This window comes from Macaca fascicularis, chromosome 13 (assembly GCF_037993035.2).
Source record: "Macaca fascicularis isolate 582-1 chromosome 13, T2T-MFA8v1.1".
Classification (NCBI taxonomy): domain Eukaryota; kingdom Metazoa; phylum Chordata; class Mammalia; order Primates; family Cercopithecidae; genus Macaca; species Macaca fascicularis.
In genome coordinates, this window is record NC_088387.1 from 36,463,141 (window position 1) to 36,489,676 (window position 26,536).

General features: G+C 45.2%; 1 protein-coding gene across 5 annotated transcripts in view; it reads right to left on the minus strand.

The window, feature by feature from the left end:
• TCF7L1 (transcription factor 7 like 1) overlaps nucleotides 1-2,587 on the minus strand; it is a 180,071-nt gene extending 177,484 nt beyond the window's left edge. For 2 of the 5 annotated variants that reach the window (XR_012422117.1, XR_012422116.1), the window contains exons 1-3: nucleotides 2,052-2,453; nucleotides 1,906-1,969; nucleotides 1,545-1,672 (exon numbers count right to left, since the gene is read on the minus strand). Coding sequence is in view for 3 of the 5 variants with exons in the window: in XM_005575445.4 (XP_005575502.1) it covers nucleotides 1,545-1,672; nucleotides 1,906-1,969; nucleotides 2,052-2,303 (444 nt within the window). In the remaining 2 variants the exon portion in view is untranslated. Of the gene's footprint in view, nucleotides 1-1,544; nucleotides 1,673-1,905; nucleotides 1,970-2,051 lie in introns of those variants that run through there. The other 3 variants (XM_005575445.4, XM_005575444.4, XM_074011376.1) reach the window with 2 other exon arrangements.
• Nucleotides 2,588-26,536: the final 23,949 nt, after the last annotated feature.

The following is a 26,536-nucleotide window of genomic DNA, read 5'->3' on the forward strand; positions in this document are numbered from 1 at the left end:
ATGTGTGGGCACTGGTGGGAATCATTGAAAACCTAAAGAAGACTACAGTAGGTTGTGGATCCCCCGCCTTTGATTGGCACGCACCTCTTTTAACACTAATGAGAAAAAGCAACAGCCAGACTCACATTCAGTTTTCACTGCAAAAGTGACACTTACATTCAGGACTTCCTGGGGTGCTCCAGGCCAGCAGGGCCAAAGCAGCAAGGCCTCCCTACCTCTCGGGGCAAAACTGTGAGGTCTGTGTGGTCCCACTCCCCATTCCCCTCTCCCTCAGTCAGAGTCTCTCCCACCGCCCCCGTTAACCCCCCTCCAACCCATCTGGTAATGGTAGCGCCCCTGCTGAACCAAATGTGGAGGCCTTGGCTCTCCACCGACCGCTGTACAGTGACAGCAGGAATGGCCATTCGGCACCTAGCCTTTCTCCAGCACACTTTAATTATCATCGTTACCTCAGGGCAGCCTTAGCATAAAGTGGGTTGCTGGGACCCTGCTCCTAAGAAGCCAACATTGCCTGCCCCCTTACCCACCGTCGACAACGAAGTGGCGGGCACTGGGTAGCTAGGCGGGAAGCAAAGAACTACGATGCACATCGCGCCCAAGCAGCAGCACGAGGGGGCCTGGCACACAGTAGACAGGCGTTCACCCAAGATCTGTCATCAGACCCAGTACATGGGCAGGGAGCCTAGGGGTGGAGTGGCGGCTTGGGGGACACAAAGGCCTCGCCAGCCCCCAGCTGCGCCCCGTGCAACGCGGGGGGCGGGAGTTTAGAGCCAGAGAGAGGGGGCGAAGGAATCCGCCCTCATTTGCACGTCGTCTGGGGCCCGGTCAATTTGCTTAATCACCGCTCTAAATGCCAGCGCGCAGCACACAATACGCGCCCATTAACAGGTTTAAAGTGTCGCAGCGCTCGCTTTAAATGAGAAAAGCAGGCGACAAAAGGGGGAAAAAGCCAAGTTCCTCAACTTGAAGAATGCCTCGGGTCGCCTCGAAATCATCTACGCGAGTATAAAATTCAGAACTAGTTCCGCAGATAAGCTGAGGCCCTGGTGCGAGGGTTGGGAGTGGGAACAGGGGCTGTGAATAACCCGCCACGAAAACTGGGTTTCTTAGGAACCAGCTTGCAGCAGCCCAGTGAACCCGCAGTCGGAGAACAACGTCGCCAACCCAGCTCCCCAGGCCCCTTGCCCCACTGCCAGAGAAAGCTGACCGATTTCCAAGAAGGAAAGCGAGAACCCCCCAAAGCGGGCACAAATCCAAGTTTCCTTCGGTGCAGGCGAAGAATTCTGGAGACCGAGGAAGATCCCAGAGGTGGACTCCAAAACCTCAACCCGCAAGAGGGGAGAAGTTAAAGGAACTTTACTTTCATCCAGGCACTGGCCAGCGCAGCCTCGCGCTGGGCCGCCAGAGAGTAGTTCAACTCCGCAAACAAGTTCTGCTTGGGATCGGCGCAGGAGGCCCCATCCCCCACTCCATGGCCCAGCCCGGGGGCGCATCCTGCGGGCCGCGGCCTCCCACCCTCCCGGGCGCGCTAGACGCGCACTCACGGTGCGCGCTCCTCCGGGAGACAGGGGTCCGTTGGAGAGGTACGGGCTGCTCAGGTCCGGGATCATCAGGAAGGGGTACCCAGGGTATGGGGGTCCTTTAAAGAACGCGCTGTCCTGGGGCCTTCTCACTGCGAACAAGACCAAGGTTGAGGTGAGGCCCGGGCCCCCGGGACAGCGCCGCGGCAGGGGGCTCGGGGCGGGAGCCGGGGACCCGAGCGCCCCCAACGCGCGCCCCACGGGGGCTGCCGAGGCGGAGGGCAAGAGTGCGTACACCCGAGCAAGGGGGACCGTGGGCCGCCTGGGCTGAGCAGCGGAGCGCAGCGGGGATCGAGAGTGGGGGGCTGTCCCGGCGGGCACGTACCATCGGCGAAATAGTCCCGCGGCTTCTGGAAAGTGTCCCGGGCGGGCTGCGGGCGCCTCTCAGCCTGCGGAGGAGACACAAAGGCGAGAGCGGGTGAGCGGACGCAGGGCCGGGATCCCCCGGGGCCGGCCGCGGAGCCTCCTTACCTCCGAGTCCGAGCTGCTGCTCTGGTTCTCCGACTCGTTGACCAGGGACGACTTGACCTCGTCTAGGTCCCGCTGCGCCGAGGCGCTGTCGCTGCTCGGCTCCTGCTCCTCGCTCCCCTCGTCCTGGAAGGGGATCAGCTCGTCGTTCGCCCCGAGGTCGTCCCCTCCGCCTGCTGCCCCGGCGCTGGAGCCACTGCCTCCCCCGCTGCCGCCGCCGCCGCCCCCGCCGCCCCCGCCGCCGAGCTGGGGCATGGTGGGGCCGCGGGCCGGGGCCGCAGCTCTCGGAGCCCCTAGCCGCCCGCGCCCTGCCCGGCCCGGCCCGGCCCGGCGCCCCTCCCGCCCGCTCGCCGGCCCGCTGCGCTCGCCGCCGCAACAAAGTTTGACAGGGCGTGGCCCCGCGGGAAGCGGGCCTGGCGCGGCCCGGCCGGGGCACAGGCGGCTCGGCTCGGGCCCCTCCAGCAGCGCCGAGCCTAGGGCTCCCCAACTCGCCGCCGCCGCCGCCGCCTGCTCCGCCGGGGCGTCCCAGCCCCTGGCCCGCCGGGGAGGGGCGAGCGGGGAGGGAGGGAGGGACCGCGGGGCTGGGCAGGGGGGCCGGAGGGAGGAGCCCCGGCTGCAAGCTGACACCCGCGCGCCTCGCGGAACCCGGAGAGCTGCGGCGCGCGCGCACACACACACACACGCACTCACACTCACGTTCACACTCGCACCTTCCGGGGGCTGCGTGTCCCTGCAGCGTGCACCGCCCCCAACCCCAAACTCGCCCGGACCTCCTTCCTGCGCCCCACCCTGCACCCTCGGCGGCCCTCCCCACGGCCTCCCTCGAGTCCTGGAAGTCTTGCCCCCACCCCTCCGCATCCCCTAACTTTCTCCCAAAGAACCCCCAGAACTCCGCGCAGGTTCACACCCCCTCCCACCGTATGGCGCTGGCGGACAGGCGGCACTGCCCCCTGCGGGAAAGCCTCAGACGCACAGACTGGCCGCAGGGCCCTCCCCCTGCCTGGAGTCCCTCCGAGCGCGCGCGAGCTCGATGCACAGACCAGGAGACTGGGGACATTTATGGGACCCCGCAAAATGCCCGGCGGCTTTCCGCGCCTCTTTACTGTGGGGTTCCAACGCGACCCCCAGCCCAGGTTTTCGACCTTGTCCAGGTATACAGATTCCCACGCTGAAATTTTGAAAATCACCTTTTCTTCATTGTTTTGGGGCTAGGTCCTAAATCGAAAAATCGCGATCTTGGGTTCGAAAAGAATTTGGATTTGTTTCATTACGAGAGAAAATTGCCTGTCCAGTGATCTCCGAAGCCATTCACAAAGCTGCGTGAGTAGCCAATGAACACGAGAAAAATGCTCAACCAGCCTCATGCCTAAGTAATGCCTGTGGTGCGAGTACCACGGCCAGTGCCTGTAGTTCCCTCTACTCACGAGGCCGAGGCAGGAGGATCTCTGGAACCCGGGAGTTTGAGACCAGCCTGGGCAACATAGTGAGACATCGTCTCCAAAAAAAAAATTTTTTTTCTTTTAGTAAAGAAATGCCTGTTTCAATGACATTAAGGTGTCATTTCTCTCCAACCTGTGCGGGAAAGTTTGAGGAAAATGAATAGTATCTTGTGTTATCCACCGTGGGGAACTATTAGAGCATAAACTTTGAAAACAGTTTGGAAGACAGTATGGAACTATGTAAAACTATTTTCAGCACAACTGGCAGAAGAGTTTCTACAGAGGTGCCCACCCATATGGACAAAGCCACATATGCTAGGTTCAAAGCATCAGAGAGCTTGGTGACATGCATTCTTCATCTTTCTTTACAGCCACAGTCCATGCAGCTGGCCAGTTCTATGCAGTGTCCCCACCCCCCCATAACCCATACACACACACAGGCACATGGACCTGGATTGATTTTGGAGGAACATCTTTAAATGAAGCACTGTATATGACATTCACTATTTTATTTTTGTTTTTAAAAGAATTATACACATTTATTTCTGCGTAGAAAGAAATCTGAGAAGATGCAAATTATTATCAGTGACTATTTCTGGGAAAGGATAAGTGAAAAGAGATAGTTTTCTGCTTTCTATGAACTTTACAACAAGCAGATATGCCTTTTTGGATTTGGTTCATTGCGAGGGAAAATTGCCTGTCCAGTGATCTCCGAAGCCATTTACAAAGTCTCATAAAACGTTTTCAAATAACAGATGTATCTTGAGCAGTATGGAGTAACAAATAAAAGTTCCTCTTTCCCCCCCAGGATAGAGTAGCCTTCTGGTTAACCACTTTCAGTTAACTCCCTCTGGTTAACCACTGTTACTAGTTTGGTATATATCCTTCCAGACACTTTCCTAGGCAGTTATGAACATATGTAAACATTTTTACAGATACTCTGATTTACATAAATAGAATCACACTCTCTGTATTATTGCGTGTTATTTTATTTTTATAAGATTTAAAAGGCGATTTTTCATGTCTGTGGTCCATAAATATATGAAAAGCCTATTGTATTAGTTTCCTGCTGCTACTGTCAGAAATCACAAAAAATTGGTGACTTAAAACAACAGAAATTTATACTGTCACAGTTGTGGAAGACAGAAGTCCACTGTCAGTTTCACTGAGTAGAAATCGAGGTGTTGACAGGGCCATGCTCCCTCTGGAGGCTCGGAAGAGAATCTGCCCTTGTCTCTTGCAGCTTCTGGGGGCTTGTGACCACATCATTCCCACCCTTGCTTCTGTAATCCCATTGCCTTCTCCTTTTTTTGTCTGTGACAAATCTCCCTCTGTCCCCTTCTTATAAGAAACGATACTTGTGGCTGGTCACGGTGGCTCACGCCTGTAATCTCAGCACTTTGGGAGGCCGAGGCGGGTGGATTACGAGGTCAGGAGTTCAAGACCAGCCTGGCCAACACGGTGAAACCCCGTCTCTACTAAAAATAAAAATTGGCCAGGCACAGTGGCAGGCTCCTCTGATCCCAGCTACTCAGGAGGCTGAGGCAGGAGAATCGCTTGAATTCGGAGGGCAGGGCTTGTGGTGAGCCGAGATCGCCCCTCTGCACTCCAGTCTTGGCGACAGAGTGAGACTCCATCTCGAGAGAGAGAGAGAGAGAGAAAGAAAAAGGATACTTGTGATGGCATTTAAGGACCACCTGGATAACCTGCCCTTGTCAAAATCCTTAACTTCACATCTGCAAAGACCTCTTTTCCTTAAACATTCACAGTTTCCAGGGATTAGGTCATAGATGTAGCTTTGGGAGTGAGCCATTATCAGCCTACCACATCTATAAACCAGAAATGCAAATGGAAACAGCATTGAGATAACCACCAGTTTTCATCTGTCAGATTGGCAAAGGAAGAAAAGAATGGTAACGCCCAGCATTGGCCACTGTGCTAAGAAGCACATAGATGCTGGACCATTGTGTAACAGTTCTAAAGAGGAGTTTGGCAATACCTGTGAAATACCTTTAAAAATGTGAACCTTTGACTTACCCACGTACTTCTAGGATTTTATCTGAAGGAAACAACCAGATACACAAATAAACCTGTAGACGTGTGTTCAACACAGTAAAAAAAATCTAGAAACAATCTCAATGTCCCCTATAGGGAATTATGAAGTTATGTGCATTTATCTAATGGAATGTTATGACATTGTGGAAATATGTTTGTCAATGTAGAAGGAAGCTCATAGTGGTAAGCAAAAGTAGCAAATTAAAATTAACATGTAGACTTCCACTTCCCATTCTAATGGGGTATTAATGTCAGATTGACTTTCTTCAAGAACAACTATAAACTCTGGATAAAATACCAAAATAAAACAAAACCCAGGTGAGTTGAAGGCATCGCTGTCAACCAAGTCAGCCAGGACGTGAGGAGTCAAAACACCAGAAGGGAAATTCATTCAAGTGAGTTTATATTTACTGCTGTTTCATCCCCTCAGAAAATGTGGTGATTTGCAGCAGCAGGCATAGAGACCAAACCAAAAACAACCATCTAGAGCATGCACACTACAGCTTGCTGCCTGTTTTTGTATGGTCTCAGCTAAGACTTTTTTTTTTTTTTTTTTTTTTGAGATAGAGTTTCACTCTTGTTGTGGGTTCAAGCAATTCTCCTACCTCAGCCTCCTGAGTAGCTGGGATTACAGACAAGCACCACCACGCCCGGCTAATTTGTATTTTTAGTAGAGATGGGGTTTCTCCGTGTTAGCCAGGCTGGTCTCTAATTCCCGACCTCAGGTGATCTGCCCGCCTCGGCCTCCCAAAGTGCTGGTTTTTCAGGTGTGAGCCATGTTGCCTGGCCACTTTTTTTACGTTTTTAACTGGTTGGAAAAGATTATAAGGGCCAGGCACGGTGGCTCACGCCTGTAATCCCAGCACTTGGGGAGGCCGAGGAGGGTGGATCGCCTGAGGTCAGGAATTCAAGACCAGCCTGGTCAACAAGGTGAAACCCCGTCTCTACTAAATATACAAAAATTAGCCGGCGTGGTTGTGGATGCCTGTAACCTGGGAGGCGGAGGTTGCAGTGAGCCGAGATCGCACCATTGCACTCCATCCTAGGCAACAAGAGCGAAACAACATCTCAAAAAAAAATTGAAATCAGAATATCTCATCACAGCAAAATTTCTTCACAAAGTAAGTGTCCTAGAGGCTTATTTGTTAGTAAAGCAAGGAGAGCTGTTTACTGATGGTGAGTTAAATTGTACTCAAGAGCGGTTGCCACAGAAATATGTCCAGAGAAGGCCGGTTGCGGCGGCTCAAGCCTGTAATCCCGGCACTTTGGGAGGCCGAGACGGGCGGATCACGAGGTCAAGAGATCGAGACCATCCCAGCTAACATGGTGAAACCCCGTCTCTACTAAAAAATACAAAAAACTAGCCGGGTGCAGTGGCGGGCGCCTGTAGTCCCAGCTACTCGGGAGACTGAGGCAGGAGAATGGCGTAAACCCGGGAGGCGGAGCTTGCAGTGAGCTGAGATCCGGCCACTGCACTCCAGCCTGGGCGACAGAGCAAGACTCCGTCTCAAAAAGAAAAAAAAAAGAAGAAGAATTATGTCCAGAGAAAATAAACTTGCCTTTCACCATTGCCAAAAGAGTTTAGGACATTGAAAATAACATCAATAGTCAATGGGGACTGGGAGCAGTGGCTTACCTGTAATCCCAGCACTTTGGGAGGCTGAGGCAGGCAGATCACCTGAGGTCAGGAGTTTGAGACCAGCCTGGCCAACATGGCAAAACTTTGTCTCTACTAAAAATACAAAAATTAGCTGTATGTGGTGGCGCACCCTTGCAATCCCAGCTACTCAGGAGGCTGAGGCAGGATAATTGCTTGAACCCGGGAGGTGGAGGTTGCAGTGAGCTGAGATTGTGACACTGCACTGCAGCCTGGGTGACAGAGTGAGACTCCATCTCAAATAAAATAAAATAAAATAAAATAAAATACATGACAACAATAGCACAAAAGGCAGAGGGGGGATATGGCATTGAACCAAACTAGGGTTGTCTGAGAAGTGGTGAAAGTAGGAATTTAAAGTACGCTCTAGCAGGCCAGGCCTGGTGGCCCATACCTGTAATCCCAGCGCTTTGGAAGGCTGAGGGGAGGTGGGTCACTTGAGGTCAGGAATTCGAGACCAGCCTGGCCAACATGTCGAAACCCTGTATCTACTAAAAATACAAAAATTAACTGGGCATGGTAGTGCACACCTGTAATCTCAGCTACTAGGAAGGCTGGGGCAGGATAATTGCTTGAACCCAGAAGGCAGAGGTTGCAGTGAGCTGAGATTGTGTCACTGTACCCCAGCCTGGGAGAGACAGCAAGACTCTGTCTGGAAAAATAAATAAATAAATAAGGTACACTCTAGTAAGTCAAGAATGCATGTGGTCATCCCTAGAATAACACTCACTGAATCATTAAAGAATGTATTACTGGCTGGGTGTGATGGCTCACACGTGTAATCCCAGCACTTTGGATGCCCTAGGCAGGTGGATCACCTGAGGTCAGGACTTCGAGACCAGCTCGATCAACACGGTGAAACCCCTTCTCTATTAAAAATACAAAAATTAGCCGAGCATGGCGGCACATGCCCATAGTCCCAGCTATTCGGGAGGCTGAGGTAGGAGAATCACTCGAACCCAGGAGGCAGAGGTTGCAGTGAGCCGAGATTGTGCCACTGCATTCCAGCCTGGGTGACAGAGGGAGGCTTCATCTCAAAAAAAAAAAAGAATATTACTAACTAATGAGCAAGAAAGGAGAAAGGAGACAAAAATTAACAAATGGGACAAATAAAAATATATTAAAATAATAAAGTCAAAATTTCAGAAATTATTTTAAATGTATATGATCTAAACACTCCAAACTTAAAGACAAGATTTTTAGAGTATATTTTTAAAAAGCAACTATCTGCTGCTTACAAAAGCTACACCCTTGGGGTGATGACAAAGTAGGTTGAAAGTAAAAAGAGGGAGAAGGATAAACATAAAAATGCTAACCTAAAGAAAGCTGATTAGCCGGGCGGGGTGGTTCATGCCTGTAATCCCGGCACTTTGGGAGGCTGAGGCGGGTGGATCACGAGGTGAAGAGATTGAGACCATCCTGGCCAACATGGTGAAACCCCGTCTCTACTAAAAATACAAAAATTAGCTGGATGTGTTAGCATGCGCCTGTAGTCCCAGCTACTTGGGAGGCTCAGGCAGGAGAATCACTTGAACTCAGGAGGCAGAGGTTGCAGTGAGCCAAGATTGTGCCACTGCGCTCCAGCCTGGCGACAGAGTGAGACATCATCTCAAAAAAAATAAATAATAATAAAACGCTGATTAGGCCAAGTGCATTGGCTCATGCCTGTAATCCCAGCATTTTAGGAGGCTGAGGCAGGCAGATCACTTGAGCCCAGGAGTTCAAGACCAGCCTAGCCAAGATGAGGTGAAACCTCATCTCAACTTAAAAAATTAAAATTAGATGGGCATGGTGGTACATGCCTGCAATCCCAGCTACTTGGGAGGCTGAGGCAGGAGACTTGCTTGAAACCAGGAGGCAGCAAGATTCTGCCATTAAATTGCAGATTTCAGCCTGGGCCACAGAGCAAGACTCTTGTCTCCAGTGGCTGGGGGGTGGGGGGGAGGTGCGGGGAAGAAAGCTGATTTATCTATACTAATATTAGATGAAGTAGGCTTTAAAACAAAAATATTAGTAGAGATAAATGGGACGTTTTGTAATGATAAAAGGGGAAGATAAAATAACTCAAAATTTGCATTTACCTAATAACATAGTTTCGAAAATATGCGTAAAAGCAGAATGGAAAGGAGAAATAGACAAAACTACAATCATAGCTGGCAATTTTAATATACCTCTTTCTGTAACTGACTGAACAAACCACAGAAAATCAACAAAAATATAGAAAACTTGAACAATGCAATTAATAAACTTGACATATATGGAAAACATTGCAACAACAACTGCAGAATCTATATGGGGTTTTTGTTTGTTTGTTTGTTTGTTTTGGTTTTTTAATTGAGATGGGGTCTCACTCTGTCACCCAGGCTGGAGTGCAGTGGTATGATCTCAGCTCACTGCAACCTCCGCTGCCCTGGTTCAAGCAATTCCTTAGCCTCCCGAGTAGCTGGGATTACAGGTGTGTGCCACCACGCCCAGCTAATTTTTGTATTTTTAGTAGAGACAAGGTTTCACCATGTTTGCCAGGCTGGTCTCGAACTCCTGCCCTCAAGTGATCTGCTCGCCTAGGCCTCCCAAAGTGCTGGGATTACAGGTGTGAGCCACTGCGCCCAACCTCTATATGCTTTTTAAGTGCACATGCACATTTCAAAGAATGGCCATGCAGAGTATGTTTTTTGACCACAGTGGAGATAAGCTAAAAAGCAATTTTAAGGCCAGGCACTGTGGCTCACGCCTGTAATCCCCGCGCTTTGGGAGGCTGCTGGTGGGCAGATCAGGAGGTCAGGAGATCAAGACCATCCTGGCCTAACATGGTGTAACCCTGTCTCTTCTGAAAAATACAAAAAACTAGCCAGGCGTGGTGGCAGACGCCTGTAGTCCCAGCTACTCAGGAGGCTGAGGCAGGAGAATGGTGTGAACCCGGGAGGCGGAGCGTGCAGTGAGCTGAGATCGTGCCACTGCACTCCAGCCTGGGTGGCGAAGAAAAGACTCCGTCTCAAAAAAAAAAAAAAAAGCAATTTTAAAAGAAAATAGGAAATTTGAATATCCGAAAATTTTGGAAATTATGCAAATATATTCCATTTTATTTATTTAAAAATTAAAAATATATATATTTTTTATTTTTTGAGACAGAATCTCGCTCTGTCGCCAGGCTGGAGTGCAGTGGCACAATCGTGGCACATTGCAACCTCCACCTCCTGGGTTCAAGCAATTCCCCTGTCTCAGCCTCCCAAGTAGCTAGGACTACAGGCGCGTGCCACCACGCCCGGCTAATTTTTGTATTTTTAGTAGAGACGGGTTTCACCGTGTTGGCCAAGATGGTCTCAGTGTCCTGACCTCATGATCCACCAGACTCGGCCTCCCAAAGTGCTGGGATTACAGGCATGAGCGACCGCACCCGGCCCTATTTTTTAATTTAATTTAATTTAATTTTTTGAGACAGACTGTCTATTGCCCAGGCAGGAGTGCAGTGGCACGATCTCGGCTCACTACAACCTCCACTTCCCGGGTTAAAGCGATTCTCCTGCCTCAGCCTCCAGAGTAGCTGGGATTACAGGCACGTGCCACCACACCTGGCTAATTTTTGTATATATGTTTTTTTAGTAGAGATGGGGTTTGGCCATGTTGGTCAGGCTGGTCTGGAACTCCTGGCCTCAAGTGATCCACCCACTTCGGCCTCCCAAAGTGTTGGGATTACAGGTGTGAGCCACCACCTGTGACCTCTATATGCTTATTAAGTGCACATGCAAATTTCAAAGAATTGCCATACAGAGTATGTTTTTTGACCACAGTGGAGATAAGCTAAAAAGCAATTTTAAAAGAAAACAAGAAATTTGAATATCCCTACAATTTTGGAAATTATGCAAATATATTCCATTTTATTTATTTAAAAATAAAATATATTTTTAAAGAGAAAAAGTATAGTACAGTAATGAAAGGGAACCATAAAACGCAAAACATATCAATACTTAAGTAGTAAAAGGATATTATGAACAACTGTGCTAATAAATTTGAAAATTTATATGAATGAACAAATTCCTTAAAAAACTTGACCTCGCCAGGCGCGGTGGCTCAAGCCTGTAATCCCAGCACTTTGGGAGGCCGAGACGGGCGGATCACGAGGTCAGGAGATCGAGACCATCCTGGCTAACACGGGGAAACCCCGTCTCTACTAAAAAATACAAAAAACTAGCCGGGCGAGGTGGCGGGCGCCTGTAGTCCCAGCTACTCGGGAGGCTGAGGCAGGAGAATGGCGTGAACCCAGGAGGCTGAGGCAGGAGAATGGCGTGAACCCAGGAGGCGGAGCTTGCAGTGTGAGCTGAGCTCCGGCCACTGCACTCCAGCCTGGGCGGCAGAGCGAGACTCCGTCTCAAAAAAAAAAAAAAAAAAAAAAAAAAACTTGACCTCAACTCACATAAGAAGAATTGAAAAATCTGAATAGGTCTATTACTGTTAAATAAGTGGAATCTGGCCAGGTGCCGTGGCTTGCACCTGTAATCCTAAAAGATTCAGAGGCTGAGGTGGGAAGATTGCTTGAGGTCAGAAGTTTGAAAGCAGCCTGTGCAGATTGGGAGACCCCATCTCTACAGAAAATTTAAAAATTAGCCAGATGTGTTGGTGAGCACCTGTAACTCCCAGCTACTTGTTGGGGGCTGAGGGGGAGCATCACTTGAGCCTAGGCGATTGAGGCTTCAGTGAGCTGTGATTGTGCCACCGTACTCCAGCCTAGGCAACAGAGAGACCCTGTATGGGAAAAAAAAAAAAAGAAATCCATAATTTAAAATGTTCCTACGATATAATTGTACACCCAGATGGCTTTCATTGATTAATTATTCTAAACTTTCAAAGAAACAAATAACACAATCTGCTATGGGTTGAATTGTGTCCCTTCCAAAAATGGATATGTTGAAGTCTTAACCCCCAGTATCTCGGAATTCCAAATGTGAGTATATTTGGAAATAAGGCATTGCAGATGCTGTTCATTAAAATGAGGTCATGCTGGAGCCCCTAAACCAATATGACTTGAGTCCTTATAAGAAGGCAGAGAGAATGCCAGGTGAAGATGGAGGCCATGTATCTGTGAGCCAAGAAACACTGAGGTTCGGCTTCACTGGAAGCCACAAGAGAGGCATGGAGCAGATTCTCCCTCAGAGCCTACTCAGAAGGAACCAACAACGCTGCTGCTCCTTGATTTTGGACTTCTAACCTCCACAGCTATGAGGGAGTATATTTCTGTTGTTTTAAGCAGTCCAATTTGAGGTACTTTGTTACAACAGCCTAGGGATACTAATACACAATTTTATATAAACTCTTCCAGAGAACAGAAAAAGCAGAAATACTCATTTTATAAGTTCAGCATAATCTTGATACTACAACTAACAAAGATATTATAAGAAAAGAAAATTACAACCAATCTTTCTCATTACCATATATGCAAATATCCAAAATAAAAAACAAATTTTTTTGCGGGACAGAGACTCACCACCACACTCAGCTAATTTTTTTGTATTTTTAGTAGAGACGGATTTTCACCATGTTGGCCAGGTTGTGATCTGATTGCCTCGGCCCCTCAAAGTGCTAAGATCATAGATATGAGGCACTGTGCCTGGCCAAAATAATATATTATTATACTGGATTCAGCTATATATAAAAAACGAATAGAGCTGAGTGCAGTGTCTCAGGCCTATCATCCTAGTTACTCAGAAGGTCAAGACTTGAGGCCAGGTGTTCAAGACCAGCTTGGGTGTCATAGGGAGATCCCAGCTCTAAATAAACTAATTAAATAAAAATTTTAAATATAAATTAAAAGAATAGTAAGTCATGATAAATTGGATTTATTCCAAGACTGACAATTGATTTATCATTCACAAATTTAATCAATATAATTTACCACAATTACAGAATAAAGGAGAAAAACCATATGATCACTTCAATAGATACTATTATTTTATATAATTCAGTGTCTATGTATAGTTTTTTTAAAAATAAAAGCTCTTGGCAAACTAGAAATATCAGGAACTTCTGTAATATGGTAAAGGTTGTCAATCAAAAAATACAGTAAATATCATGCTTGATGAAATATCGAAAACTTTTCCTTTCAGATTGGGAATAAGGAAAGGATGCTTGCTAACATCACTTCTATTCAGATTTACAATAGGAAATTTTAGGCAATATAATAAGGCAAGCGAAATAATGAAAAAGGGCCGAGCACGGTGGCTTATGCCTGTGATCCTAGCACTTTGGGAGGGTGAGATGGGCTGATAACTTGAAGTCAGGAGTCTGAGACCAGCCTGACCAACATGGTGAAACTCCATTTCTACTAAAAATACTAAAATTAGCTGGGTGTGGTGGTGCACACCTGTAATCCCAGCTACTCGGAAGGCTGAGGCAGGAGTATTGCTTGAACCTGGGAGCTGGAGGTTGTAATTAACTAAGATTGTGCCACTGTACTCCAGCCTGGGCAACAGAGTGACTCAATCTCAAAAAAAAAAAAAAAAAAAAAAAGGCTGGGTGTGGTGCCTCACGCTTGTAATCCCAGCACTTTGGGAGGCCGAGGGGACAGAATACCTGAGGTCAGGAGTTCGAGACCAGCCTGGCTAACATGATGAAACTCCATCTCTACTAAAAATACAAAAATTAGCTGGGCATGGTGACATGTGCCTGTAATCCCAGCTACTCAGGAGGCTGAGGTGAGAGAATAGCTCGAACCCGGGAGGATGAGGTTGCAGGGAGTGGAGATTTCACCATTCCACTCCAGCCTGGGTGACAAGAGTGAAAGAAATTCTGTCTCAAAAGAATGGTATATTATATTAGTTGGAAGGGAAGAAATAAAACTCATTATTTTCAGACAACGTGATTTGTATGTAAGAAAATGTAAAAGAATTCATCAACTATTAGAATTAAGTGAATTTAGCAAAATCTCTCTATAGATCAATATAACAAATGTCAATTGCATTTCTACATACTAGCAATCAACAATGAGAAAATCAAATAAATGATATCATTTAGATAGCATCAAAATTCACCAAATCCCAGAAATAAGTTCAACAAAAGATATGCAAATCATCTACATAGAAAACTAAAAATATTACTCATGGGAATTAAAGAAGACTTCAACAGAAAGAAAAGGTAGGAATATTCTGTTTTCATCAACTGGAATATTTAATATTATAAAAATGTTAATTCTACTCAAATTGATGAATATATTCAATATAAACCCAATAACAAAACCGTGTGTGTGTGTGTGTGTGTGTGTGTGTGTGTGTGTGTATAAATTGACAAGCTGATTCTACAATAGATATGTGTATTACTCATGTTTTTTATTTTCTGTATTTTATTAATCTTTTAGATCCTGGAGGCCTTGCTGACCTGGGAAAGACTGCCCCTCTCAGAGCTAGCTAATTCCTAGAAATAGCAAATGGCTCTCCTGTGAGGGAGCCTTTCAGATGCAAAACAACCAATCCAGAGCCCATACCCTCCAACCTCCTCCTTTGTTGCACTCTCACAGGGCTCTTACTCCTCAATATTCCCCTTCCCTAATCACCCCAGGGCCAGGTACCAGACAGCTCAGGACCGCCCCTGCTCCCTGGAGCCTACTGAATTTATTCAAACTAGCCAATGCCAGTCCTTCTTAGCCTGTAACCGCTTCTCCCATAGTACCTGTGAAAACCACAAAAAAAGGCTCTTACCTATGCTTTCTCCTCACTTCTGCCTCCTAACTGGCCATGGTACTTCCCCACGTGGCCCTGTGTGGTGCTGCATGCCCTGTCTTCTTGGGTACTATGAATAACAAATTATCTTTTCAATGGCAGTTGTGACCTAATCTGTCAGTCTCACCAAACCTGAATACTAATAAAACCTACATTTTAAAACAATATGGCATGTAGAAGGCTAAAAATAGCATAGATGACCTTGAAGAACAAAACCCAAACACTTACACTAACAGATTTATTTATTTATTTATTTATTTATTTATTTATTTCTTCTCTTTTTTTTTTCTTTTCTTTTCTTTTTTTTTTTTTTGAGACATCTTAATCCATCACCCAGGGTGGAGTGCAGTGATGCCATCTCAGCTCACCACAACCTCCTCCTGGGTTCAACTGATTCTCCTGCCTCAACCTCCCAAGTAGCTGGGACTACAGGTGTCTGCCACCATACCTGGCTAATTTTTGTAGTTTTAGTAGAGACAGGGTTTCACCATATTGGCCAGGCTGGTCTCAAACTCCTGACCTTGAGTGATCCACCCACCTCAGTCTCCCAAAGTGCTAGCATTATAAGCATAAGCCACCACACCCAGCCTGCACTAAAAGATTTTAAGACTTGTTAGAAATGTGCAATGCCCTGGCTGGGCACAGTGCCTCATGCCTGTAATCCCAACACTTTAGGAGGCCAAAGTGGGTGGATCGTCTGAGGTTGGGAGTTTGAGACAATCCTGACCAACATGGAGAAACCCCGTCTCTACTGAAAATACAAAATTACAAAGTGGCTGGGTAGCTCGAACTGGGTGGAGCCCACCACAGCTCAAGAGGCCTACCTGCCTCTGTAGACTCCACCTCTGGGGGCAGGGCATAACTGAACAAAAGGCAGCAGAAACTTCTGCAGACTTAAACGTCCCTGTCTGACAGCTTTGAAGAGAGTAGTGGTTCTGCCAGCACCGAGTTTGAGATCTGAGAACGGACAGACTGCCTACTCAAGTGAGTCCCTGACCCCCGAGTAGCCTAACCGGGAGACATCTCCCAGTAGGGGCTGACCGACACCTCATACAGCTGGGTGCCCCTCTGAGACGAAGCTTCCAGAGGAAGGATCAGGCAGCAACATTTGCCGTTCTGCAATATTTGCTGTTCTACAGCCTTTGCTGGTGATACCCAGGCAAACAGGGTCTGGAGTGGACCTCCAGCAAGCTCCAACAGAACTGCAGCTGAGGGTCCTGATTGTTAGAAGGAAAGCTAACAAACAAAGGACATCCACACCAAAACCCCATCTGTACCTTAACATCATTGAAGACCAAAGATAGATAAAACCATAAAGATGGGGAGAAGCCAGAGCAGAAAAGCTGAAAATTCTAAAAATCAGAGCACCTCTTCTCCTCCAAAGGAATGCAGCTCCTCACCAGCAATGGAACAAAGCTGGATGGAGAATGACTTTGATGAGTTGAGAGAAGGCTTCAGATGATCGATAATAACAAACTTCTCCAATGTTCAAACCCATTGCAAAGAAGCTAAAAACCTTGAAAAAGGATTAGATGAGTGGCTAACTAGAATAAGCAGCATAGAGAAGACCTTAAATGACCTGATGGCGCTGAAAACCATGGCACGAGAACTACGTGATGCATGCACAAGCTTCAGCAGCTGATTCGATCAAGTGGAAGAAAGGGTATCAGTGATTGAAGATCAAATGAATGAACTGAAGCAAGAAGAGAAGTTTAGAGAAAAAAGAGTAAAAAGAAATGAACAAGCCCTCCAAAAAATATGGGACTATGTGAAGAGACCAAATCTGTGTCTGATTGGTGTATCTGAAAGTGATGAGGAGAATGGAACCAAGTTGGAAAACACTCTTCAGGTATTATCCAGCAGAACTTCCCCAACCTAGCAAGGCAGGCCAACATTCAAATTCAGGAAATACAGAGAATGCCATAAAGATACTCCTCGAGAAGAGCAACTCCAAGACACATAATTGTCACTCCAAGTCACATAATTGTCAGATTCACCAAAGTTGAAATGAAGGAAAAAGTATTAAGGGCAGCCAGAGAGAAGGGTTGGGTTACCCACAAAGGGAAGCCCATCAGACTAACAGCGGATCTCTCAGCAGAAACTCTACAAGCCAGAAGAGAGTGGGGGCCAATATTCAACATTCTTAAAGAAAATAATTTTCAACTCCGAATTTTATATCCAGCCAAACTAAGCTTCATAAGTGAAGGAGAAATAAAATCCTTTACAGACAAACAAATGCTGAGAGAGTTTGTCACCTCCAGGCCTGCCTTACAAGAGCTCCTGAAGGAAGCATTAAACATGGAAAGGAAAAACTGGTACCAGCCACTGCAAAAACATGCCAAATTGTAAAGACCATCTATGATAGGAAGAAACTGCATGAACTAACAAGCAAAATAACCAGCTAACATCATAATGACAGGATCAAATTCACACATAACAATATTAACCTTAAATGTGAATGGGCTAAATACTCCAATTAAAAGACACAGACTGGCAAATTGGATAGAGTCAAGACCCATCAGTGTGCTGTATTCAGGAGACCCATCTCACATGCAGAGACACACATAGGCTCAAAATAAAGGGATGGAGGAAGATCTACCAAGCAAATGGAAAACAAAAAAAAGCAGGGGTTGCCATCCTAGTCTCTGATAAAACAGACTTTCAACCAACAAAGATCAAAAGAGACAAGGCCATTACATAATGGTAAAGGGATCAATTCAACAAGAAGAGCTAACTATCCTAAATATATATGCACCCAATACAGGAGCACCCAGATTCATAAAACAAGTCCTTAGAGACCTACAAAGAGACTTAGACTCCCACACAATAATGGGAGACTTTAACACCCCCACTGTCAACATTAGACAGATCAACGAGACAGAAAGTTAACAAGGATATCCAGGAATTGAACTCAGCTCTGTACCAAGCAGACCTAATAGACATCTACAGAACTCTCCACCCCAAATCAACAGAATATACATTCTTCTCAGCACCACATTGCACTTATTTCAAAATTGACCACATAGTTGGAAGTAAAGCTCTCCTCAGCAAATGTAAAAGAAGAGAAATGCTAACAAACTGTCTCTCAGACCACAGTGCAATCAAACTAGAACTCAAGTTTAAGAAACTCACTCAAAACTGCTCAACTACATGGAAACTGAACAACCTGTTCCTGGATGACTACTGGGTACATAACAAAATGAAGGCAGAAATAAAGATGTTCTTTGAAACCAATGAGAACAAAGACACAACATACCAGAATCTCTGGGACACATTTAAAGCAGTGTGTAGAGGGAAATTTATAGCACTAAATGCCCACAAGAGAAAGCAGGAAAGATCTAAAATTGACACCCTGACATCACAATTAAAAGAACCTGAGAAGCAAGAGCAAACACATTCAAAAGCTAGCAGAAGGTGTAAGAAATAACAAAGATCAGAGCAGAACTGAAGGAGATCGAGACACAAAAAAACCTTCAAAAAATCAATGAATCCAGGAGTTGGTTTTTTGAAAAGATCAACAAAATTGATAGACTACTAGCAAGACTAATAAAGAAGAAAGGAGAGAAGAATAAAATAGATGCAATAAAAAATGATAAAGGGGGTATCACCACCAATCCCACCGAAATACAAACTACTGTCAAAGAATATTGTAAACACCTCTACACAAATAAATCAGAAAATCTAGAAGAAATGGATAAATTCCTGGACATATACTCCCTCCCAAGACTAAACCAGGAAGAAGTTGAATCCCTGAATAGACCAATAACGGGCTCTGAAATTGAGGCAATAATTAATAGCCTACCAAACAAAAGTCCAGGACCAGACGGATTCGCAGCCATTGTGGAAGACAGTGTGGTGATTCCTCAAGGATCTAGAACTAGAAATACCATTTGACCCAGCCATCCCATTACTGGGTATATACCCAAAGGATTATAAATCATGCTGCTATAAAGACACATGCACACGTATGTTTATTGTGGCACTATTCACAATAGCAAAGACTTGGAACCAACCCAAATGTCCATCAATGATAGACTGGATTAAGAAAATGTGGCACATATACCCCATGGAATACTATGCAGCCATAAAAAAGGATAGTTCATGTCCTTTGTAGGGACATGGATGAAGCTGGAAACCATCATTTTGAGCAAACTATCGCAAGAACAGAAAACCAAACACCACATGTTCTCAATCATAGGTGAGAATTGAACAATGAGAACACTTGGACACAGGGTGGGGAACATTACACACCGGGGCCTGTCATGGAATGGGGGGAGGGGAGAGGGATAGCATTAGGAGATATACCTAACGTAAATGATGAGTTGATGGGTGCAGCACACCAATATGGCACATGTATACATATGTAACAAACCTGCACATTGTGCACATGTACCCTAGAACTCAAAGTATAATTAAAAATAAATAAATAAAAATAAAAGAATAAAAAAGAAAGAAAGAAACAAACAAACAAACAAAAAACAAAATTAGCCAGGCATGGTGGTGCATGCCTGTAATCCCAGCTACTCAGGAAGGCTGAGGCAGAATTGCTTGAACCTAGGAGGCAGAGGTTTCGGTGAGTTGAGATTGCACCACCGTACTCCAGACTGGGCAACAAGAGCGAAACTTGTTCTCAAAAAAAGAAAAAGAAAAAAGAAAAAAAAGAAATGTGCAATACCCCTTCTTGGTGCTAGTCTAGACAATTAGACTAAGGGAAGAATCTAGACACAGATCCACACTTATATGGTACCTGATTTATGATAAAGTTGTCATGTCAGTGAAAGAGAGAAAGGGTGGCATTAGCAACCATCCATATGGAGGGAAGAACCTTGATCTCTAATTCAAGGCATACCCAAAAATACATTTCAGATGGATTGTAGATCTACACTTAAAGTAAAACAACAAAGCTCCTAGGACACAATATGGATAATATCTTCATAACCTTGATGTCAGCAAAGATTTCTTCAATAGGACCCACAAGTACTAACTATAAATGTAAAGTGAAAACTGGTCTATATTAAACTTAAGACTTTTGAGCCAGGCGTGGTTGCACACACCTGCCTGTAATCCCAGCACTCTGGAAGGCTGAAGCAGTCAGATCACTTGAGCCCAGGAATTCAAGACGGGCCTGGCCAATATGGCATGACCCCATTTCTACTAAAGATACAAAATTAGCTGGGTGTGGTGGCACTTGCCTGTAGTCCCAGCTGCTTAGCAGGCTGAAGTGAGAGGATTGCTTGAGCCCAGGAGGTTGAGGGTGCAGTGAGCTGCGATTGAGACCCTGCCTCAAAAAGAAAAGTTAAGAATTTTGATTTTTTTTTTTTTTGAGATGGAATCTTGCTCTATCACCAAGGCTGGAGTGCAGTGGTGCGATGTCAGCTCACTGCAACTTCTGCCTCCTGGGTTCAAGCAATTCTCCTGCCTCGGCCTCCCGAGTAGCTGGGATTACAGGCGTGTGCCACCACGTCCGGCTAAATTTTTGTTTTTTTTTTTTTGTTTTTTTTTTTTTTTTAGTAGAGATGGGGTTTCACAGTGTTAGCCAGGAAGGTCTTGATCTACTGACCTTGCGATCTGCCCGCCTCAGCCTCCCAAAGTAAAAAATTTTGATTTCTTAAATAACATCATTATTAAAGTAAAATGGCAAGCCACAGACAAGATGATAATATTTGCTTTACGCATATCTGACCAGAGACTCATTTGGAATGTATGAAAAACTTACATAAACCCATAAGGAAAAATCCAGACAACCCAAGAAGAAAATAGACAAGATACTTGACTGGATACTTCATCAAAAAGTATATCCAAATAAACAAGAAGCATATGAAAACGTAGTCAACATAATTAATGCCTGACAAATAGTATATGCACAATAAATACTTGTTGCATAAGTAAACTAACAACTTTGTGGCCATTATTATTATTTCCCCTCTTCTTTTTTTTTTTTTCTTTGAGATGGAGTCTTGCTTTGTCACCTGGGCTGGAGTACAGTGGTGTGATCTCGGCTCACTGTAACCTTCACCTTCTGGGTTCAAGTGATTCTCCTGCCTCGGCCTCCTGAGGAGCTGGGATTACAGGCACGTGCCACCACACCCGGCTAATTCTTGTATTTTTAGTAGAGAAGGGTTTTACCATGTTGGTCAGGCTGGTCTCGAACTCTTGACCTTGTGGTCTGCCCGCCTTGGCCTCCGAAAGTGCTGGGATTATAGGCGTGTACCATAGCGCCCGGCCGATTTCCACTCTTCTATAATGCCTCAAAACTCTCCAAGATGTAAGTTCATTAACCCATCTGTTCATGAATTCAGCAGCTACTGACCTAGTGGTAAGTTTGCCCAGGATATGGTTTGTGCCCTGGGGAATTTGCAGTCTCTCAGGGAGGTAAAACAGAGAGAGCCATGCAATGCCCTGGGACAGCACCAGCTGCCCCTCATTCTTACCTTCCTCTGCTCCCATCTGTGCAACTGCAGACCTAGGAAGATCTCACTGTCTCCACCCCTGCTGGCCCAGCTACCCTTTACACCTGACCTCTTGGGCCCATGGATCTCACTGACTTTCATGGCCTGGAAGAGGGCAACTTCCTGTACTTCTTTCTTCAGTTGAGACCAGATGGGAATTTCCTTAAAATATCTTTTGTTAGGAAATTGAGGTAAAGCGATGACAAAAATGCTCAAAAGACAAAAGCACAAAAATGGAAAGGTTTGGCCAGGTGCAGTGGCTCATGCCTGTAATCCCAGCACTTTGGGAGGCCGAGGTGGGCAGATCACGAAGTCAGGAGATCGAGACCATCCTGGCTAACACGGTGAAACCCTGTCTCTACTAAAAATACAAAAAAAAAAAATTAGCCGGGCGTGGTGGCGGGCGCCTGTAGCCCCAGCTGCTCAGGAGGCTGAGGCAGGAGAATGGCGTGAACCCAGGTGGAGCTTGCAGTGAGCCGAGATCGTGCCACTGCACTCCAGCCTGGGCAATAGAGCGAGACTCCATCTCAAAAAAAAAAAAAAAAGTTTATAAAATCTGGACTTTTCACCTCAAAGTCTTGCTGCAATCATGTTTTTTGAAAGGTTGATTAAATGGTCAGTAACATCAAGTTCTTCAACAGCTAAACTTTTGCTGCTATGCTCTTTGAGAAGTAAGTCAATGCAATAATATTCCTGTTCTGAGTTTGTAAACTGTAATCAAATTAGAAATTGATAAATGTGTGTGTGTGTATACACATAAACTCTAAGATTCTGTCATCTCCTTTACATTGAATAGAGGTTGAAGAGAACTATGTAGCAACACAGACAATGCTAAACAATACATAGCACAATGGAAAACTCTAGGTACCAGATCATTACATTACACATATGGACAAGGTCTTTAAGGAAAATGAAAATGTGTTCATGTGGTGGATGAAGTGGGTGATTTTCCCCCTTTTTTCAAACATCCTTCATTATTTTCTTCATGCTACTCTAGCAATACATAAAAGTCACACAAAGATTTGACAGAGCATGAACATAGAGGAATGCCAATTTGTAAACTGCTCCCAAGTCCAATTTTGTGCTGCTAATTTTAAAGCTAGTGCTATTTTCTAGTAAATAGAATATATGTAGAAGTCTGCATTTCTTTTTGTCGATTTGACCAACATATTTTAGCATCATCTGCAAACTGGCAAATAAAGTATAAAGCATAACAAATGGTTTTTGTTCTAATCTGGGATAATTTCTTGCAGCAATCACTGGTGGTTGTTCTGATACACCAGGAATGGAGGCTGAGGGGGTGGAGAGGGGGTGAGGATTTGTTTTGTTCTTATCTTGACTGCAAAGTCCAAAGCTATTTACTTTTTTTGTTCTAGATTTCTTTCACAGAGCATTAATTACCTGGAGAAATTGTCTCCTAATTGCAGTTTTTTTTGGGAGGGTAATCATTTCTAAAGAAATAAATATTCCTTCCAGGTGGCTCAAAATGTTCTTGGCATGCAACACCAGTTTAATATAAAGTGTATATTTGAAGTGTTTTCATATTACTGCGTGCCTGTTCATGATAAATCTGCTGTGGTCACAATGAATTTTTTTTAGTTACATCATTATGTCTTTTTGCAGATATGGAATTAAATCATTTTATGGGTAAGTTAAGATTTGAACAAGAGTGCATAGCCTACTTATTCCATGAGTTGAAGGATTTTCCCATCTACCAAAAATTGCACTGAATCACCTCAATAAATGATTATTAAGTATTCTTTGAATTTAAAAAATGGATTGTGCCATCAACCTGTCTTTCCTGTTGTCGCCAGAAAGAAGAACATGGCAAACTGAAAGCCGTGAGGATTTGAGTTTGCATCTGGATTCTAATCATTACTATGTGACTCTGAACAAGTCAGCTTAGTATTCTGAAGCCTTGGTTTTCTCATCTATGAAACTGGAAAACAGAACCATGAAATGTCTTGTCTGGTCCTGATTATACAGACAAATCAGCTGCTAAGGACACTTGTGGTCCAACGGGGGAAATCTCAACATGGTCTATGTATAGAAAGAGAAGATGACGGCCAGGTGCAGTGGCTCACACCTGTAATATCAGCACTTTGGGAGTCCGAGGTGGGCGGATCATGAGGTCAGGAGTTCGAGACCAGCCTGCCCAACATGGTGAAACCCCGTGTCTACTATAAATACAAAAATTAGCCAAGCGTAGTGGTGTGCGCCTGTAATCCCAGCTACTCAGGAGGCTGAGGCAGGAGAATCACTTGAACCCGGGAGGCGGAGGTTGCAGTGAGCAGAGATCACGACATGCACTCCAGCCTGGGTGACAGAGCAGGACTTCATCTCCAAAAAAAAGAAAGAGAAGATGACAATTTATAGAAACGGCTTATTATTTAGTATTTTCCTCCAACAAGTCAATTTTCCTTTCTCAGTTTATTATGGACAGTGTGGCCTCTAGCCATTTTGTGTTATTTTTATTGTTCTCATGCTTTATGTTATTTTTCTCTCTGATTTGAAAGAGGAGATGACACCCAAGCACTTTTCTCTAATCATAGCTTAAAAAGTTTTTAGTATCTTAAAGTTGGACATACTCTACACACACACACACACAATTTTAATAAAGTGAGTTAGCTTTTACTGCTGAGAGCCCTAAGATTAACAAATTCTGGTATTTTCTAATCCCATTTCTTATCATCTTTTTGTCCTTAAAATATTGTTAATTTATTATTATTTCTCCAAATTATGAAAGATATATTGGCCATATAGAAAAGAAATCTGAAGCAATATCCACCAAGCAGTGAGCAGCCCTGCTTTCTGGAGAAGAGCTCATAGGGGAGACCTTCAACATTGTGGGGGGGGTGTGTGTGTGTGTGGTGTGTGTGTGTGTGTGTGTGTCAGGGCTGGGCAGATGGAAAAGTTGAATTTACAACAATTGCAAGAGAGGACTTACTGGATCTCACAGGAAGCTTTAGTGCTGGAATATTCCTTTAGATTTGCTCCAAATTGAGGCAAGGGGGCCAGACCTTTGTATTCCTATATTGATTAGTTGTTGGATATGGACTGCCGCCAGAGTAGGGGCAAAACCTTGGGCAAGGCAGCTCTCTTTTGCCCAGAGAAATTTCTAGAGAAGGATTCGGCTGTGAGCCGTTTGCAGACAATGCTCCCGGCAGCTGGGGAAATGAGTAGCTCAATCCTAAAGGGGGAGTTCTGTGTGGTATACCACAGCATCCACTACAGCTTATCCCTTGCACCACTTGGATCTGCTTACTTTGTGCATTCAATTCTGGGAACAGGTCCAGGATTCTGAATAAGTTTCTTTCCTGGAAAAATTTTGAGAAGAAGGTTATTGGGACAAACTATCGCCCTCACTGCTTCAGCTGGTCTTGAGCCACAGTCTCCTTCCTTTAATATACACTCTAATCTAGGAGTCTAGATTTCTTTCATCCTCAGCTAGCTCCTTTGCTGGTCTAGATGGCTTATCTGATGGGTGGCCCAGACCCTCATTATTGAGTGGCCTAAAGCCATGGTCATCATGCTCTTCTTAGACTGTGGCTGCTGTCCTTGTCCATTTACCATAAATATTGGGCAGGGAGTACCAAGAGATTTCTCAGTAAACCACTTGGGTGCAAAATACATTCTTCCCTATCCCTATTGAGTAATGGCAGCCCTATCTTCTTCTGATGATGAGGATCAATTACCTATGACAGTATGGTTACTACTTTCCTTTCTTGTTGTCTCTTGGCACAAGGATCCTAAAGTGACTAGGCAATAGCTACAGGAGATTCTTACCATGTCTCCTGGTGGAAGCATTCCCCTCTGGGAACCAGGATCTCTAGGCCTTAAAATTGAGGGGATGGGAAGCACAAACTTCCCAACTGGGCCAGTGGGATTGATGGTAAGTGGGGCCATTTCTATTGACATTCTTTGGTTTCCAAACTCATGTACTATGTCTCCTGGGGATAAAATATCATGTAATAGTCATTGATTTAGGGTGTATATTGCATCCTGGAAGATGATGTCCTATTTTTATTGAGTATCAATTCTTTTTTCCTTTCCTTTCCTCTTTTTTTTTTTTTTTTTTTTTGAGATGGAATCTCGCTCTGTCACCCAGGTTGGAGTACAGTGACATGATCTCAGCTCACTGCAACCTCCACCTCCTGGGTTCACATGATTCTCCTGCCTCAGCCTCCTGAGTAGCTGGGACTACAGACACCTGCCACCATGCCCGGCTAATTTTTGTATTTTTAGTAGAGACGAGGTTTCACCATATTGACCGGGCTGGTCTTGAACTCCTGACCTTGTGATCCGCCTGCTTTGGCCTTCCAATGTGTTGGGATTACAGGCATGAGCCACTGTGCCCAGCCTGAGCTGCTGCGCCGGGTTGAGTATCATTTCTATCCTGGTATTTTGTCTACGGTTTCCAAAGGCTATTCCCTTACTTTACTGAGTCCAGAAGCTTCTGAGTGATGTGGTATATGACGGGACTGGTGGCTCCCATTGTCATGTGGCCATTGCCACACTCTCTTGCTGTAAGTTAGGTTTCTTGGTCAGAGGCAATGCTATGCAGAATTCCATACTGGTATATCACTCTGTGAGTTCTCAGAGTGTTGTCCAAGGCCCTGCAGGCAGAAAAGGTAAGACTATATCTAGAACATGTGTTAATTCCAGTCAAGATGAAGTAATGCTCCTTCTAGAGTGGAAAGGGCCTAGTAATCATCTTGGCAGAAAGTGAGTGGTTGGTCTCCTCGAAGAATGATACCGTGCTGGGGACTCAGCATTGGCCTCTGCTGCTGGCAGGTTGGGCATTGCTTTGCAAAAGTAACGATACCAGCTTTAGTAAGTAGGAACTCATACTTTTGTGCCATTCATAGCCTCCAACCTTGCCATATGACTACCCCATTCGTGAGCTGATCTGGCCAGAACTGGGGTGAGTGATAACAGAGGGTAGTTAATGTCAACTAGTTGAGTCATCCTGTCTATTTGGTTGTCCAGTCAGTCTTCTGTTGGTGGATGTTGTCATGTGGTCAATGAAATGCAGAAAAAGATATTCACATTTTTCTTTTGCCCACTTCTTTGGGTCCATCTATACCAAGGGTTGGCAACTAAAGCTCAGGCCAAATTCACCCACTGCCTGTTTTATGGGAACACAGCCATGCCACTTATTTATGTGTTGAATATGGCTGCT